This window comes from Dendroctonus ponderosae, unplaced genomic scaffold (assembly GCF_020466585.1).
Source record: "Dendroctonus ponderosae isolate FM_Combo_2020 unplaced genomic scaffold, Dpon_F_20191213v2 Dpon_F_20191213_1, whole genome shotgun sequence".
NCBI classification, from domain to species: domain Eukaryota; kingdom Metazoa; phylum Arthropoda; class Insecta; order Coleoptera; family Curculionidae; genus Dendroctonus; species Dendroctonus ponderosae.
The window spans coordinates 31,193,228-31,208,940 of record NW_026017110.1 but is presented as its reverse complement, the minus strand read 5'-3'; the positions used below and the strand labels follow the sequence as shown (position 1 = coordinate 31,208,940).

The window sequence follows — 15,713 nt, the reverse complement described above, 5'->3', positions numbered from 1 at the left end:
AAACGGTTGAAACAAACATAAATTAAAATTGAACGGCCAATCTGAAAATAACAAAAAAAAGGGGGGGTTTCATTTAAAAAACCAGAGTTGGTAACTACCACACGTTTATGATGCACCCTGTATATTGGAAAGTAATTTTAGAATGTGGACCTTTTAAACGTGAAAAACTTTCGTTGGACGAATTTTCTTGTAAACTTTATATTTACTGAGATATCGCACTTTGACGCACTAATGAGCAACCCTGTATATGCAAAATATGTTATTCACAGCAAATTTTTAGATTAATTGCTAGTCATTATTTTTTGAGAGAATCGTGGGTTTAGTGTTTGTGCTTTTCGCTTATTTTAAACAATTATTTAATTGCAAAATGGATAAATTTCATTGCATGCAATGTTGTTACAAAGTAGGCAACGGAGCCCTGAGTTTAAATTAACGTTTTTTCCAATAAATAATAAAATGGATTTGCTGGATGTGGTGGTCAAAAAGACCCCTGCCCGGACTAAAAGTAATCAAGTTCCACATCAAATAATATGTTTATTATGACTCATAAAATGTGTAATACATTGAACTTTACTTGAAGAAGAAGGTTGAAACTATGTCAAAGACGTTAGCGCATTTGATAAAGTTTGCTGCTTTCACATCAGTCTCATAGTTTAGCACTAAACTAGAAACATTCATTGATGTACTCTAACATTTTACTAAGAAAACATTGAACATTTTTTTAGACGCTGATGTACCTTCGTTTCTTCGCCCACATTCTTGTCGGTTTTCTCATCGGCGCCTTGTACTGGCAGATCGGAAATGACGGCAACAAAGTGCTCTCTAATCTCGGATTTCTATTCTTCAATATGCTGTTCTTGATGTACACTTCCATGACTATAACAATCCTGTCTTTCCCCTTGGAGATGCCTGTACTGCTGAAAGAACATTTTAATCGCTGGTACTCGTTGCGCTCATACTACTTGGCAATTACAGTTTCAGATATGCCATTCCAGGTAAGAACTTGAATGCATTTTTATGAAGTCCTAGACAATGTTTATCCTTTACAGACAATCTTTTGCATCGTATACGTGGCAATCGTGTACTTAATGACAGCGCAGCCGTTGGAGATCTTCAGATTCGGAATGTTCTTAAGCGCCTGCCTGTTGGTCTCGTTTGTAGCACAGAGCGTTGGGTTAGTGGTGGGAGCAGCTATGAATGTTCAGGTGAATATATTTCACCATTTGGGGGCGCAATAATCAATTAATCGTGTTTTTGTTAATTGCAGAACGGTGTTTTCCTAGCTCCAGTGATGTCAGTACCATTTTTACTTTTTTCGGGTTTCTTCGTCTCGTTCGATGCAATTCCGATTTATCTGCGTTGGATCACTTACTTGTCCTACATCAGATACGGTTTCGAGGGAACAGCGCTCGCGACTTACGGCTTTGACAGGGCTAAATTGCAGTGCTTCGTTAGCTATTGTCACTTCAAATCTCCCCAAATCACCCTTGAGGAGCTGGACATGATCAACTCGAGCTATTTGGTAGACGCAGTTGCATTAGTGGCTATCTTCTTTGTTTTAAGAATTGCCGCGTACTTGTTTCTGAAATGGAAGCTTAAAACGAATCGTTAATAAAACACAGAAACGGGTTGGAAACTTTTGAAAATAGTACTGCTACCCATTCCACCCATTGATTATAAGAAAATGGTTTATTTTAAATTGCCAATGCCAAAGCTTTACAGTACATTTCGACCACTTTTTGCCTCTTCCTTTGTTAAAAACCTTATCACAATAATTTAATCATGGACACGAAATTTATGATGGCCTGTGCAATCCACATGGCGTTTACCTATATTATATGTATATAATTAACAGGAGCACCAATTATAAATAATATTTTTGTGAATCATATGTATAATCACAACTTTTTGATACTATGTAGAATGATATATTTAGTGATAGTAGAAATAGGGGCTGTGAAATGTAATTAAAAATACCGCTTGCCAGTAAATGTTGCCCGGATCTTGGTAAAGTCTTCATTATCTTATTGTTTAAAGAGTAATCCGATGCGCAGTTCGGCTGAGCTGGTCTGGCCGTTCAAATACGCTGAACTAAAATTGTCGTTGTCATATTTTGGAAGCATTTATATTATATATAAACTAAAACTATTTTTTTATACACCCGACATCACACATCAAACAAATTATTGCAGAGATGTTTTTTGATGTGTCATTATTAGTTATAATATAGCATTATATATGTTAAACCTGGCTTTGCCTCTCGAATGTTTGTTTTTCAACATCTTTTGAAACTGTTTTATTGTTATATTAAACTAATAGTAATATTTTTATGCAATTGTACTGTAATACGGTGATTATTTAATTCTTATGGGTTTAAAATATAAAAAGTGTTTACTGTTTCATGTGAGTTTGATTTTTTGCATGGGAAATCGACAAACGAATCACCGCATTGGGAGTCAGATCATATTTTTAAGTTCAGTTTGTTGCTAAATATTGGGAATAATTTAGGAAGTGGAACAAAATATTGCTACCTATTTACTCTTAAATATAAAGCGTTTATTAATAAAATATAATAAAGTATCTATCCTTAGTGCTGAAATGAGTATTAAATTTATCACTGGTTACGTACACCGGAAATCGATAAGAAAGTCTTCAAGCTTTTCAGCTTGACCACAGGCACAAACGTGTAAACCAAACAAATACTTTCGGCGAATGTTTCCACAATATCTACTAGAGATGCGATGTGTGCAATTTTAAGTACCGAAAAGAAAATTTTAAGATTGTAGACGCACCTGTCGACATTCTCGTGCCCTTGTTTCAATTTTTCTATGCAATACGACAGAGTTTCGAGAAAAATTTTGTTAGTTAACACCTCGCCATCGTCAGTACCGTCCAACCGACATACTATGGCTGCTACGTTGTTTTCATAGTTCACTCTTCTGTATAACGATATTGAGTATTGATCGATGCATTTGCCTCTTTCTTCATCTAAACAGAGAAGCATGTCTTAAATAGAACTTCTTAAGGTTTGAGTGTAAAACTTACATTCAAATTGATTATTATGCTTGTGAGCCCAGACGTGCCATTCCACAAGGGCTCCTCTGGGCAATCCTGTCACCACAACATACTGAACGATGGCATTGTTCGTTTTAGCTTCCCACTGTTTCCTAGCTGGTTCAATGTATGAACTGTGAGTGACGTAACAAACACCCTAACAATAAAGAAAGAAATTATGATTCAATTCAAACACCTTGAAAACTTACAATGTACTCAAACGAGAAGTTACTAAATATTATTGTTTAATATAAAGCAGGAATAGAGACTACGAACTACTGGTAATGTGCGACCCGTAGCATTTTTATTATTCTTATTTTTGTTTGCTCTGTGAGTTGATTTCTTTTAACTTAGGAGGGAAGAGACAACAAACCGAGTAAGATAAACCATTGCAGGGAAGCACTGCCCTAAAATAATATATGATATCTCTCTTGTGAGGTAAACTTTTTGCGCATCCATCGTACCCAATTTCGAGCAAAATTAGGACTTTTCTTTTTAGCCTCAAACTTCAATTTTTGTTAACATTGAAAACAAACGTTTGCCAGTGAAGTTCAACTGTGTCTGTGACACGACATATACCGGGTGTTTTGTAATGAGAGTCCGATATTTCCCAAGGCGATTCCTCAGAAATTTTTGTTGAGTAGTAATCAGCCTTTCCAACGCTACCACATGCAGACAAACAAGAATTATTTTGTTAGCCTATTCTAAGGGTTGCCAGTATGTTGGCACTTGTAACCTTAACGATGGTCAGTGTGTGTTTAAGTAAAATCACGTGATTTTTAATAAATTAAGTTAGCAGTCTATTTCTAAGATTAATGTAAACTGTTTGTAATGTAATTGAAACTTTTTTTAAATCATTTTTGGAATAATATCGATATTTGGGACCTTAGTAGCATGATAAACTTGAATTTGTTCTTTTTTTTGTTTTAAAATTATTTAAGTTTATCATTTTTTTTTAATACTTACAATGATAATGAATACTACTTAACTGTAAGATAATTTAATTTAAATTTACATAATTTAAAAAAGTCACTTGACAAAATCTGCGCCCTCTAAGGAAAAAAGACATGTAGATAGAACTCCACATGGAAGAGCAAAACTACCATGAAATTTAAATTTCCCATGCTACTAAACTGGAAAACATCAAATTTCGTCCGTATATCGAGAGTATATAAAAAATTACTGATAAATAACTAAAATTCAAGTAAATCGTTTAACAGGAAGACGTGTTTAAGAAAATGCCCTGAAAATATCGTAGACTTATTAAAAAACACTCGGTCACGCAAGACATTGAAATATAGACATTTATATGATTGCTTTGGGAAATAATTTCAAACAATAAAATTACTTTTTCTCTACTTGCCTTTTAGTTTCACAAATGAAAGTCAAGACACTTTTAATGATTTAAGCATAAAGCGGCAAGTATCTTCGTAATGTTAATTTAAAAAAAACCGTTGGCCGCTGCGAATTAAAGAAATCAATTCAAACAGTTTGTTCACACAAAACAGTCTTGAACAATGAGTTTTCAGAAGATCTAAACTGAATGGTCTTTTCACCGGGCTGGTAAATTTAGAAAGTGAAATATACAAGAGTTTCATATCCAATTTACAAGGCGAGCAGTGAAAAAGTAAACTGGAACTAAACCAAAGACAAAATTTACAACACTTCCGCATTAACCCATGCAGGTCACTTAATATAAATATTTATAGAATAGAATAGAGAAAGATAGCATAGAAATATAATAGATTAAATAGGACTAAAACGAATTAAATCCAACGGATTTTTGCATTCAAAATAGTATACGAGCCCAAACAACTATGTATACATTCGCACGATGTTCAATGAGAAAATAAACCATTTATGTTGGGAAATGAGTAAATAAGATCTATTTGTCTCTCCTGCCAACCACATAAGTTAGTCTAGAAGCCAATGTAACAATTAGTTTTTTTTATTTTAAGTTGTATTTGTTTCTAGTAACTAAGGTAATTGAAAAAAAAAAAACAAAACAAGACGTGTGTAGAAATAACGTTCTGGGCAATATACATTTTAATTTTGCCGACAATCGGGTTTTAATTCGTCGGTTGAGTGCATTCATATACTTAAATCGGTGTTGGGAGTGCCATCTCAGATAGGGACGCGCACGAAGAAGAAAATAATACAAAAATACAGTCCACTTAAACATTCATCGACAATTTATATTTACTTTTAATATACTTTTTTGTTTCTTCTACTGAACAATGAATTCATTATCCCTTTACGCAGCATAAAGGCTGACAATGGAAAATATTTTTTTATCTGCTTTTTCTCTGTAGCAAATTATAAAAAATGTAACAAACTTGTACTACAAAATATAAACAAATTGATAAATAAATATTCGGACGCACTTTAATACAACTACGATAAGACTTTGAAATTATGATCTCCAAACCACTTTTTGGTCGGTTTAGCTCTGCGCAAAACCCATCCTGTTGAAATATGCAGTTTTCAATTCCAAAATATTGTTCCATAGTTGGAATTAAACTTCTTGTTAACATTTGTTGATAGTGTTCTGCATTTAGTTCCATCAACAAACTCATATTTGCCAAAGCGTTTACCACTCATAGATCCTACTAATAATATACTCTCTTGGAGAAATTTGACTGTACGATTTAGACAGTATTTATGAAAGGCCTCTAATTTTGCTACGTAAATAACGTTACTCCGCATTTCCGTTGTCCAAGATATTTTAGATTTAGCCCAATTCAAACGTCTTTGCTTTTGGATAGCTCTAAATAGTGGCTTTTCCTTTGCGTATAAACAAAGCAGATGAAATAATAATATTATTTTATACTGAACCCCATAAAATTATCACCTTCTTTATCAAAACTGTAATCAGATTTATGCAGCCATAATCTACTGCATTCGCATCTATAGCATTTTTGCGTGACAAAAATACTAGTAGCAAACCAATTGTGCGATGATATAAAAGATAATGAGCAGATGAATAGGTAAGTGTTTTCTACTCGCATTTCCGGTCCATATGTTAGTTCTTAACAATTTATTTCAAAATAAACGCAATTTTTGTCTTTTCGTTTATAACTTTGAAACTAATGAAGCAATCGTAATGCCCCAACGGGATGGTTTGTAGAGAAGAAAAATATCTACAAAATGAGAGGTCGAACGCCTCAATTGGACAATTAGTTTCTGATAAATTTAGGAAAAACCGGGCAATTAGGCGTTATTTCGAAAATTCATAGCTCCGTCATTTTTTGAGATAGAGCCCTAAAATTTTGAGCGAAAGTAGGGATTATAATGTCCTTTATACGTGCCTATGGCGGGTGCTGTTGAATTATTGGTTTTCTCAAAATTGCGATTTAAATTTTGCATTTCGTTTGTTTCCGGCGGGCCTATATGCGTTACCGTGAGACCGATTATAAATAAAAAAAAAATTGAAAGAGAGTAGTCCGTGTCAATTATTATATTATATATATATTATAAAATTTTAGCGCTCCAGCTCAAAAAATTACGGAGTTATGAATTTTCAAAAAACTCCCAATTTTCCTGTTTTCCTTGAATTTCGCAGAAAATAATTATTCGATTGAGGCTGTTGTTCAGGGCACCAGTTTCCGCATGAGTTGAGGGTCGAGAGGGATCGGGAGCGGTCGGCGAGGTCCGTTCGATGCGAACGGTCGATTTCTCGACCCTTTCAAGTGGTTTTGAATTTCGTTTTCTTCGGGCTCAGGGTGCGGTTTTTCTGTATTTTTTTTGGGCGAGGTGCGTCGGTTTACGGACTTTAGCCCTTTTTAGTCCTTATTACATTTCTTGTGTTTTCCGTGTCGATTATTACATAAAGGCTTGGTGTGATTAAGTGCACAGGTTGTTAGCTAAACGTTAAATTTCCAGTTGTGGGTTAAGGTATTGTAGTTAGTAAGGCGATTTAGCTAGGACAGTTTCTGTGTGGTTAGGTGCCAGCCGATCTGGATCGGGTGTACCCGACATTTGCCCTTGTTTGTTTCCTCTCTTTCCTGTTCAGAAACCCTAGATTAACCCCCAGCGAGCCAGGAACATAAAGTTGGTACATAAATCCCCCTTTTATTCAGCTGCCCTACTTAATCACGTTAGGCACGTTAAAGCGTTCGACCTCTCATTTTGTAGATATTTTTATTCTCTACAAATCATCTCGTTGGGGCTCGTAGTACCTCCATTAGTTTCAAAGTTAGAAACAAAAATCGCATTTTTTTGCAATAAATTGTTACAAACTTTTGGCGTATTAAAGTTGCTTCCTGATACCACTCAGCTTGAATTTGTTGTAGGGTGCTTCTTCTGTTGGATCTGCGGATCTTTACAAGTACACAACGCTCTCTTTCAGGAAATAATACGGGGTCGTCCTGAACTTTTACCACGAACAGCAACTCTAGCAGTCTCCCCGAACTTTTTTATCACAAATTTTTAACACAAGCAACAATATTTAGAGCATTTGAAATTTTTCTACATTGATTTGCCTTTACTGTATTGAGAAATTAAATTATAATTTCTATTATAATTTCTATTATAATTTCTAAAAAGCTACGATAAATTGTAGCTTTTTATCTGTTGTAAACGTATTCAACTCAAACTGAGAGATTTTAATCTTAGCGCACTTAGTTTATTAGCAGATGCATGCGTAATATTGATTTCGCCGGTCAATAAAATACACGTCCGAATATTTTTTTATATAATAAGTTTTTAACATTTCTACTGTTTTATTTTTAGTTGTTAAGAAATGAAAAATTAATGCGTTAACATATTACTGTATGATAGGGAACTTGTATGAGACCACATTTTTCAACTGTAAAGAAAAAATTATACAGGGTTGTTTTTTGTCTTGAAACGCTTAAATATTTTGGAAACGAGTGATCCTACGAAAAAATGTTTCAAATAAGAAGTTAATAAGTGGAAGGAGGAAGTTTATTCGTGTCAGGAAAACAACGCCTACTTCCACCTTGTAGGTTAGGCAGGGGCCAACTTGAGAATTTCACATGGTGACCCACATCATTTTATTGGAGATTCGAATAGTGGGGCACTATGGGCCCAAATAAGAAAATTTGTGTCAAAAGAAAATAGCTCTTAGAAATGAATTACGGAACACAGAACAAGAACGAAGTATGCGCTTTTTTGTGACACAAATAAACTTTCCCTTCCCAGATATTAACTTCTTATTTGAAACATTTTTTCTTATGATCACTGGTTTCCGAAAAATTTAATCGTTTCAAAATAAAAATAAAACCATTATTTAAACTAAATATTATTATTACTCAATTAGAATTTTGGGCTTCGTCACAACACATTGTTGTTAGGGCTCGTAAGTGATCAATAAGATGAAATGTAAATCTAGGTATTTAAAAATGTTTGAAATAAGAAGTTAATATCTGGGAAGGGGAAGTTTATTTGTGTCACAAAAAAAGCGCCTACTTCCTTCTTGTTCTGTGTTCCGTAATTCATTTCTAAGAGCTATTTTCTTTTGACACAAATTTTCTTATTTGGGCCCATAGTGCCCCACTATTCGAATCTTCAATAAAATGATGTGGTTACTATGTAAAATTCTCAAGTTGGCCCCTGCCTAACCTACAAGGTCGAAGTAGGCGTTGTTTTTCTGACACGAATAAACTTCCCCCTTCCACTTATTAACTTCTTATTTGAAACATTTTTTGAAGGATCACTGGTTTCCGAGAAATTTAATCGTTTCAAAATAAAAATAAAACCATTATTTAAACTAAATATTATTATTACTCAATTAGAATTTTGAGCTTCGTCACAACACACAGTTGTTAGGGCTCGTAAGTGATCAATAAGATGAAATGTAAATCTAGGTATTTAGAGGAATGTGCAATGATTACCTGTACAACATCTCGAACATTGACACTGGAATCCATAGCTCGAAGAACCCGGTCAATATGTCGCACAGCAAGTTTACTCTGCGCTTTAATACCTCCCGGAACGAGCTGCATATTTCCAGGGACCAGAGCGATCTGTCCAGCAAGGTGGATAAAGTCCCCTATCTTAGTCGCCTGACTGTAAGGGCCAATATTACAAGGGGCCCAATGAGAAATGCTCTGTACGTGCATTGTTTGTCTGAAAAGGAGTAGTTAAATATCTTACTAAGGTGAGCGTAACATTTGTCAGTCTTTCAAAGTGACTTACCTCTCTATTTCACTATCTCCATTTTCCACACTTTTCCAGGACAATGCTTCAATCATAACAGGGCAGTTTATGGGAATTTGGACACAGGCCCTTGTAGGTGGATTCACATGGTGGAAATTCTTAATGTAAACCTCGTTTAAATGCACAAACTGTCCCATATCGCTGATATACAGAGTGATGGCGCAAATGTCTTGCAGTGTGTGACTATTAGTCTCCAACGTTACTATTGTTAAAATCTATTTATTTTATTTCAATTAACTAACTAGACTTGGGCCAATACCAGTCCTTTCACCTCTCCTTCTAGAGAGTGGTTTTTTTCTGCTTAAACAGTATTACGATTTTGCTTAATAAACTTCGTTTAATGCGTCTTTTTAACCTTTTAAAACCTGTAGCAAAGCATTTATAGAGCCAGCTTTAATGTCAGGCTGGTGAAATTAATTACCGCATAAGGGGAGAAAATGCGTAAAACAGCAGTATTGCAAAACCGAATTCGCACAAAAACCGTTCGCCTGTCCACTGTCCACTCATCGTCGGTATTGTTAATGGAGGTTAACGCAATGGTGTGTTTTAATAGTTCAGAAGGCGACTAGTTTTCCAGTTTTAGCTTAGTGGCCCACCTGAGAGAGGTGATCAGCCGTATCTCACAAACTATTAGTCTTATCGATTTCAGGTAAAAAAAATAGATAAGTATAGTGACCACAAGAAGAAAATAGCCGCTATAGGGCAAAACTGCAACAAGACATTTTAAAAACGGATATTTAGCCGTTTTAGATACACCAAGGTATGTTGAAAGTACTTTCTTTCTGTTGTTCTAGCTAGTCATAAAAAGTCATTGATTGCTCGGTATTGGCTTAACCAAATTCAATATTTAAACTATAGTTAAAAGGCTCTTTAATTGATTTGTATTGCTTCTTTGGCCCCCAGGGGCGCGTTATCAAAGGTGGTCAAACTTTGTCGCTTTTTTCCCAATTTTCAAATGATATATAATATTTTTGGTGGTTAGAAAGAGGATGAAAAATGAAACAAGCCACAGTGAAAACCGCATACCGACATATTTGTTTTTTGTAACCGGACATATCAACACTAACAATAATATTCTAATAAAACAAAATTAATTGTCCTGATAAGAACCATTGTTATATTTTAAGGATTCCTGCAAGTGAAATGGACATTTGACATTAAAACCTGCCTAGATGCTCAAAATGGTTGCCAACGGTTTGAATGCAACGCTCAAGCCTGTTTCTTACAGTAATGTGATGAATCGTATGGTTAATTTTGCTTATTAAGCACTATTTAAAATAAAATGTTAACATATCAAAACCTTCCTCATTTGTAACAGGCATTTTAGAAAAGAGTCCAAGAAGTCTTCAAGTTTGACTGTCAAACAAATTCATTGAGTATTACGAAAAGGAATAGTCGTAAAAGCGGTATAAGCTGTTTTTGCCATAAATTTATTTATATCCTCGGTTGCAAAAAATATATCGTTATGCGGTTCTCACTATTTTGTTTCATTTTTCATTGTCTTTCGAATCAGTTAAAATCATTATTACATTAATAAGTATTAAATATATCATTCTATTTAGAAATTTGAAGAAAACCCGTAACGTTTGACTACCCTTGATAACGCGCCCTCTGGCCAACCAAAAAGCAACTAAAGCAATTAAAGAGCCTTTTAACTAGAATTAAAATATAGAATTTGGTTAAGCCAATACGTAGCTATCAATAAATTGTCAAACCAATATTTGGCCATCCCCCATTATTTGACTAGCTAGAACGATGACACTCCAACCCAAAGTAAGTAAAATTCCGTTAGGAATAGAATGAACGTATTTTGAACATACCTTAGGCTATCTAGAACCGTAAACCATCTGCTTTTAAAATATTTTGTTGAAATGTTGCCCTTTAGTGTCCATTTTGCAAACTTGAAAGTAATTTCTAGCAATTTCACTTTATTCATAAATGTTTTTACATAAAATCGATACGACCTATAGTTTGTGAGATACACCTTGTACATTTTTCGAAAAAACTACCCTTATTTTCCAAGAACAATTATCTTGATTTTTTTGTATTTTAAAAGTGAGCATTTTAATCGCTGTAATCTCTACTATAAAATGGTATATTTATCGTTAAACCGCTGAGAATTGCAAAAAACTGAAGTCTGAATCACGAAGTTTTCAATATGTTTAATGATTTTCGATTGTCTTCATTATTTCTGTTAATAATGGACTATTTTTACATAACTTAAGTTGCTTTCATGTACGATTATTACAGTTGAAAGAATTTTATTAGAGTAAGTAGCGCAAACCATATTGAAACGGTTAAATAAATAACATAAAATATTTGCTAGACATATTAACGTTGGAATACAACTATGAACAGGAATATATTTGAAATTCGCTCTTATGATCACTTCTAGATCTTCGAAATACAAAAACCAATATCAAGACAATTAATTTTTCGAAAGAAGATAAAGGTAGTTCTTTAGAAAAATGCGCATAACTCAAAAACTAGTCGTCTTCGGAACTACAAAAAATCCTGCTTATTCAACTCCAACAAAGGCATACTTTACAGATCTTAATGTAACTTAAATAATTTATGCGCGAGAAAAAAATTAAATACTGAAAAATTGTCTTTTTTACCATTTTGACCGTTAATTTGAGGTTATGTCAAAAAGAGTAAAAAAGTTTTAGATTTTTATTGTCCGCAAAAAACGTCATAAAGCCCTAAACTGCACCTCTATTTACCATTTTCAGTGTTTTCGTGTTTAAATTTGATTTTTTCTTAAAGTTGGAATCTCAACAACATTTTCCGCCTAGTCCAGGCCTGTTAATATTTTTTCCAAAAAAATTATTTGCACTAGCCTAATAAGGTATTGGCCCAGTTCTACTATTTTCCATTGCAAACTGCCTTACATAACAAATTCTACACTCCAATGCATACCTACACTTTAGTTTACATATAGCGTCTTCCAAAGCACCACCAGGATCATTAGAATAACCTTGAATACCTGCCACCCAGAACCAACCCTCCTTGCTAACGCCACAACTGGACTTTTGCAATACATCAGACTTTAAGTTATCAGTTATCTCTTGCTCTATTAGAAGATCATTGTTGTCTCCATCTAATTGGATAGAAAATAATCAGGTGCTAGTAAAAAAACTCTACTAATTAGTACCTGCATCATCATGGGTTAGCTCGAAAGTAGAATCATCGCTATATTCAGTAACGTAGCCGTAGCTATCTTTCAACGGTAAACCATCCAACCTGCTTTCCAAACTAAGGACAGGTAGCTTGAATTCCAAATTAAGCGAATTGAATCTGAGAAATCCAACTGGAGCTATTGGATCGTTTTGGTGCATGATAATTTCAGAGTCCTCCCTAAACGGAATTTAAAATTGAAGCCTTTACGACGTAAAACCCACCTTTCTTACACAACAAGTCTGCTCTTAAATAGGGGACAATCCAAAGTCACTGTTTCATATTCGCCCCCTTCACCACACACGTTTAGGCCATACTTTTCATGCATTTTCAAAAGGTGAGGCTGTAACAGACTTAAACTGCGCCCCAAATGTTTTTTAGGGTCTAGGCCTAAAGTTGCAACTTTGATCACTATGGCGTCCACTTCACACCTGATCATTTCATCCAGTAGCTCTTTTTGGTTCCGCTGCCAAAGGTAAGCTAGAGGGGTGAGTTTCAGTCTGTTGCAACTGCAAATAAGCAAGATTTATATTGAAAATCATGTTGCCGAAGAATTTAATATGCTCTTCCACACTTACACATTTTCTACTCTAACTCTTTGGTAATCGCTAAGAATGGCACCAACTGAGACGGCATCAAATTCAATTTCTTTCTGTATCTCTTGCAATAACAAATACAAGTCTTCAACCTCATCATTTTCACAGGGATAGTACGTTTTTCCTTTCTTTTTAGAGACTCCAAACGTCTCTCTCTTAAATATGGGCAAGTCTACGGCTTGAGCTATTAAATCTATGGCTTCATGACCTGCAACAAATCATATTGAATCGATAGCTATTTGCCAGTTATTTCCAGAAATTCACATGACTTACCTACACTTTGATACATATAGCTATCTATTTCAGTTTTATTGTGAGGAACTAGATTGGCTAAAGCGACTATGTTATGGCCTGCGGCGATGCATTGCATCATGTTAAATGTGCTGTCTTTGCCGCCACTAACCATTGCAACTACCCTCATCTTGATTTAAATGTTCTAAGAACTGGTAACTAAATGTAAATCTAGATTAAGCTGAAAGAAAATGAAGATGTAGTCGTAGGACAAGTGATCATACGATTGGCAATAAATTAGTTTTGTTATTAACAATTGGTGCATGCATATTAAAGGATTTATCCACACATGCTCGGTAATATGCAGCGTTTAATTCAAGCGGAGGATTGTGAATGAATGTATGAGTGAGCAAAATTTGTCGTTTTATGAGGATTGGGTTATTTGATCAGAAAATGTAACAGATATTAAGATATTTTATTATTTCCCGAACTTAAAAAAAATTATGTATTATACAGGGTGATTGTAAAAGGCCATGCATCAATGATCTGTGACGTACTTCAACCACTGACTCACAGGTGGCAGCAATAACTCCGGTTTTCAAGAATTAGCCAACATCTCACCGCACAATAGAGACGCCTTCTCGCACTTACGCCTTACTGAGGAGTCCAATAGGTAGACGCGGGACGAATCGCATAACGGTACAACATCGCACCTTAGATCAATATCAATCAATAAAAAACAATTGAGTTGAGAAAAAAGAAAATAAAAGTGGTGTTCGAAGTTCAGCCCGTTTAACACATGATTCCGGTCGTCCGCAAGGAAGACAGGAAAACAACCCCAAAAAAGACCACACCTCGCAGTAGGCAGAAACAAATAGCGGCAATGGGCAGGGAGTCCTTAGAAGCAGTCTCAGAGTCCTCTGACAGTTTTACAGTAGCGTCTTGGAACGTCAATGGGCTAAGGACTCGCCGTCCAGAGCTGGTTCGAGTTCCTGAACAACAGCAATCCTGAAGTGGTAGCACTCCACTGACGAACTACATCAGTAGTTCATCAATTGGAAGCTTGACATAAATGCAGAGAAGAGCCAGGCCATACTTATTGGCAGGAAGCAAGACAGTGTCGATGGCAACATCACCATAGAGTGACAAAACATCGAATGGGAAGGATATACTAAATATTTGGGTGTTGTTTTAGATAGATAAGTAGCTGACCTGGAAGAAGCACATGAAAACCGCCATCGACAAGGTTAAGGCAACTGCCAAGTTGCATCCACTCCTCAATCGAAGAAGCCACATGAGTATTAGGAACAAGCTACTCCTCATCAAGACCATAATCAGGACGACACTGGCGTATGCCCCCACTGCGTGGGGATATGCAGCTGAGTGTCACTTGAATAGACTTCAGGCCACAAAAAAACGAGTTCTGCTGATGGCCATAGATGCGCCCTGGTTTGTTGGAAACTCCCAAATCTACAGGGACCTGGAGTGGCAGCCACTAAGAGAGTTTCTCGCAAGGAAAGCGAAAGCAGACTTTTAGAAAGCTGGAAGCCACTCCAACGAAGATCTGCGTAACCTTGTCAGTTACACTCCTGAAGATCTGGGACCCAGGAAAAAAAGGCTCAGACACCAACTAGTCCACTAGGGTAACAGGTAGCAAACGGCGTAAGCTGTAAGTGTGGTTATAATGTCGTGTTTGTAGTAAGGTGCATGTATAAGTAAGGCGTTAAATTGGGAGAGGCGAAACCCTGGACTGGGGCGGAGCTGGTGCTTGTGGAGGCAAACAGGCTTGCCAAGCCAAAGAGGGCAATAGTGTTCATCCCCGAAATTACACCTCCGGAGAGGACACTACCCAGGATCGGTGTCCAGAATAATCTGAACACCAGTACCTGGAAGCTTGTGGGGTTGGGAAACGAGCAAGCCAGCGGTAGGCTGCTAACGATCCTCATGGACCAGAACTCGTGGGAAAAGTTGGGTGAGATCCAATACAGACCCCACTACAACTTCTCGAGGGTTACGTTCAGGGCGCTCTCCTCTGGCAAGGAACCTGAACAAGCCCAAGAGGCCACAAAACAAGGGGCAACAAAAACGGAGGGGAGGAAGGTACCCGCCAGTACCGGGGGAAACCGACAACATGTTGGAACCTCGGGGGGGCAGGTCACCATTCCAACCCCCGCGGTTACTGTTAAGGGCCAGAAAAGTGGCTTCTCCGGGGGGCTGGTTGGCACTACGGCCACCACCGCGGAGGCGCAGGGGCAGCAACCCAGAGCACCCATTCCCGCTGTGGAACAGGGGGCACTGGTCGCAGGTACGTCGCCACTTCTGAGGAAAACCTGACTGGCTGGACGACCCGCCCGCGTGCGGGTAGTTCAAATAAATCTGCACCACTGCCGGGCGGCTTCGGCCGCCCTCAGTGAGTGTATGCTAAAGACATCATCAGATGTCGTTCTAATTCAAGAACCGTATGTATATAAGGGG

General features: G+C 36.5%; 2 protein-coding genes across 6 annotated transcripts in view; one reads left to right on the top strand and one right to left on the bottom strand.

The window, feature by feature from the left end:
- LOC109540797 (ATP-binding cassette sub-family G member 4) overlaps positions 1-2,400 on the top strand; it is a 70,542-nt gene extending 68,142 nt beyond the window's left edge. For both annotated transcript variants that reach the window (XM_048669272.1, XM_048669270.1), the window contains 3 exons: positions 726-995; positions 1,050-1,205; positions 1,268-2,400. In XM_048669272.1, coding sequence (XP_048525229.1) covers positions 726-995; positions 1,050-1,205; positions 1,268-1,612 — 771 coding nt within the window. In that variant the 3' untranslated portion in view covers positions 1,613-2,400. The remainder of the gene's footprint in view (positions 1-725; positions 996-1,049; positions 1,206-1,267) is intronic.
- Positions 2,401-2,534: 134 nt separating this feature from the next.
- Positions 2,535-15,713, bottom strand: part of LOC109540798 (diphthine--ammonia ligase) — a 20,547-nt gene continuing 7,368 nt past the window's right edge. For 3 of the 4 annotated variants that reach the window (XM_048669279.1, XM_019909280.2, XM_019909276.2), the window contains 9 exons: positions 13,281-13,479; positions 12,990-13,215; positions 12,645-12,920; positions 12,389-12,591; positions 12,158-12,334; positions 9,214-9,436; positions 8,910-9,144; positions 3,046-3,211; positions 2,535-2,988 (listed from right to left, as the gene is read on the bottom strand). In XM_048669279.1, the coding sequence (XP_048525236.1) occupies positions 2,615-2,988; positions 3,046-3,211; positions 8,910-9,144; positions 9,214-9,436; positions 12,158-12,334; positions 12,389-12,591; positions 12,645-12,920; positions 12,990-13,215; positions 13,281-13,428 (2,028 nt within the window). In that variant the 5' untranslated portion in view covers positions 13,429-13,479 and the 3' untranslated portion in view covers positions 2,535-2,614. Of the gene's footprint in view, positions 2,989-3,045; positions 3,212-8,909; positions 9,145-9,213; positions 9,437-12,157; positions 12,335-12,388; positions 12,592-12,644; positions 12,921-12,989; positions 13,216-13,280; positions 13,480-13,795; positions 13,952-15,713 lie in introns of all 4 variants that reach the window. The other variant, XM_019909277.2, reaches the window with a different exon arrangement.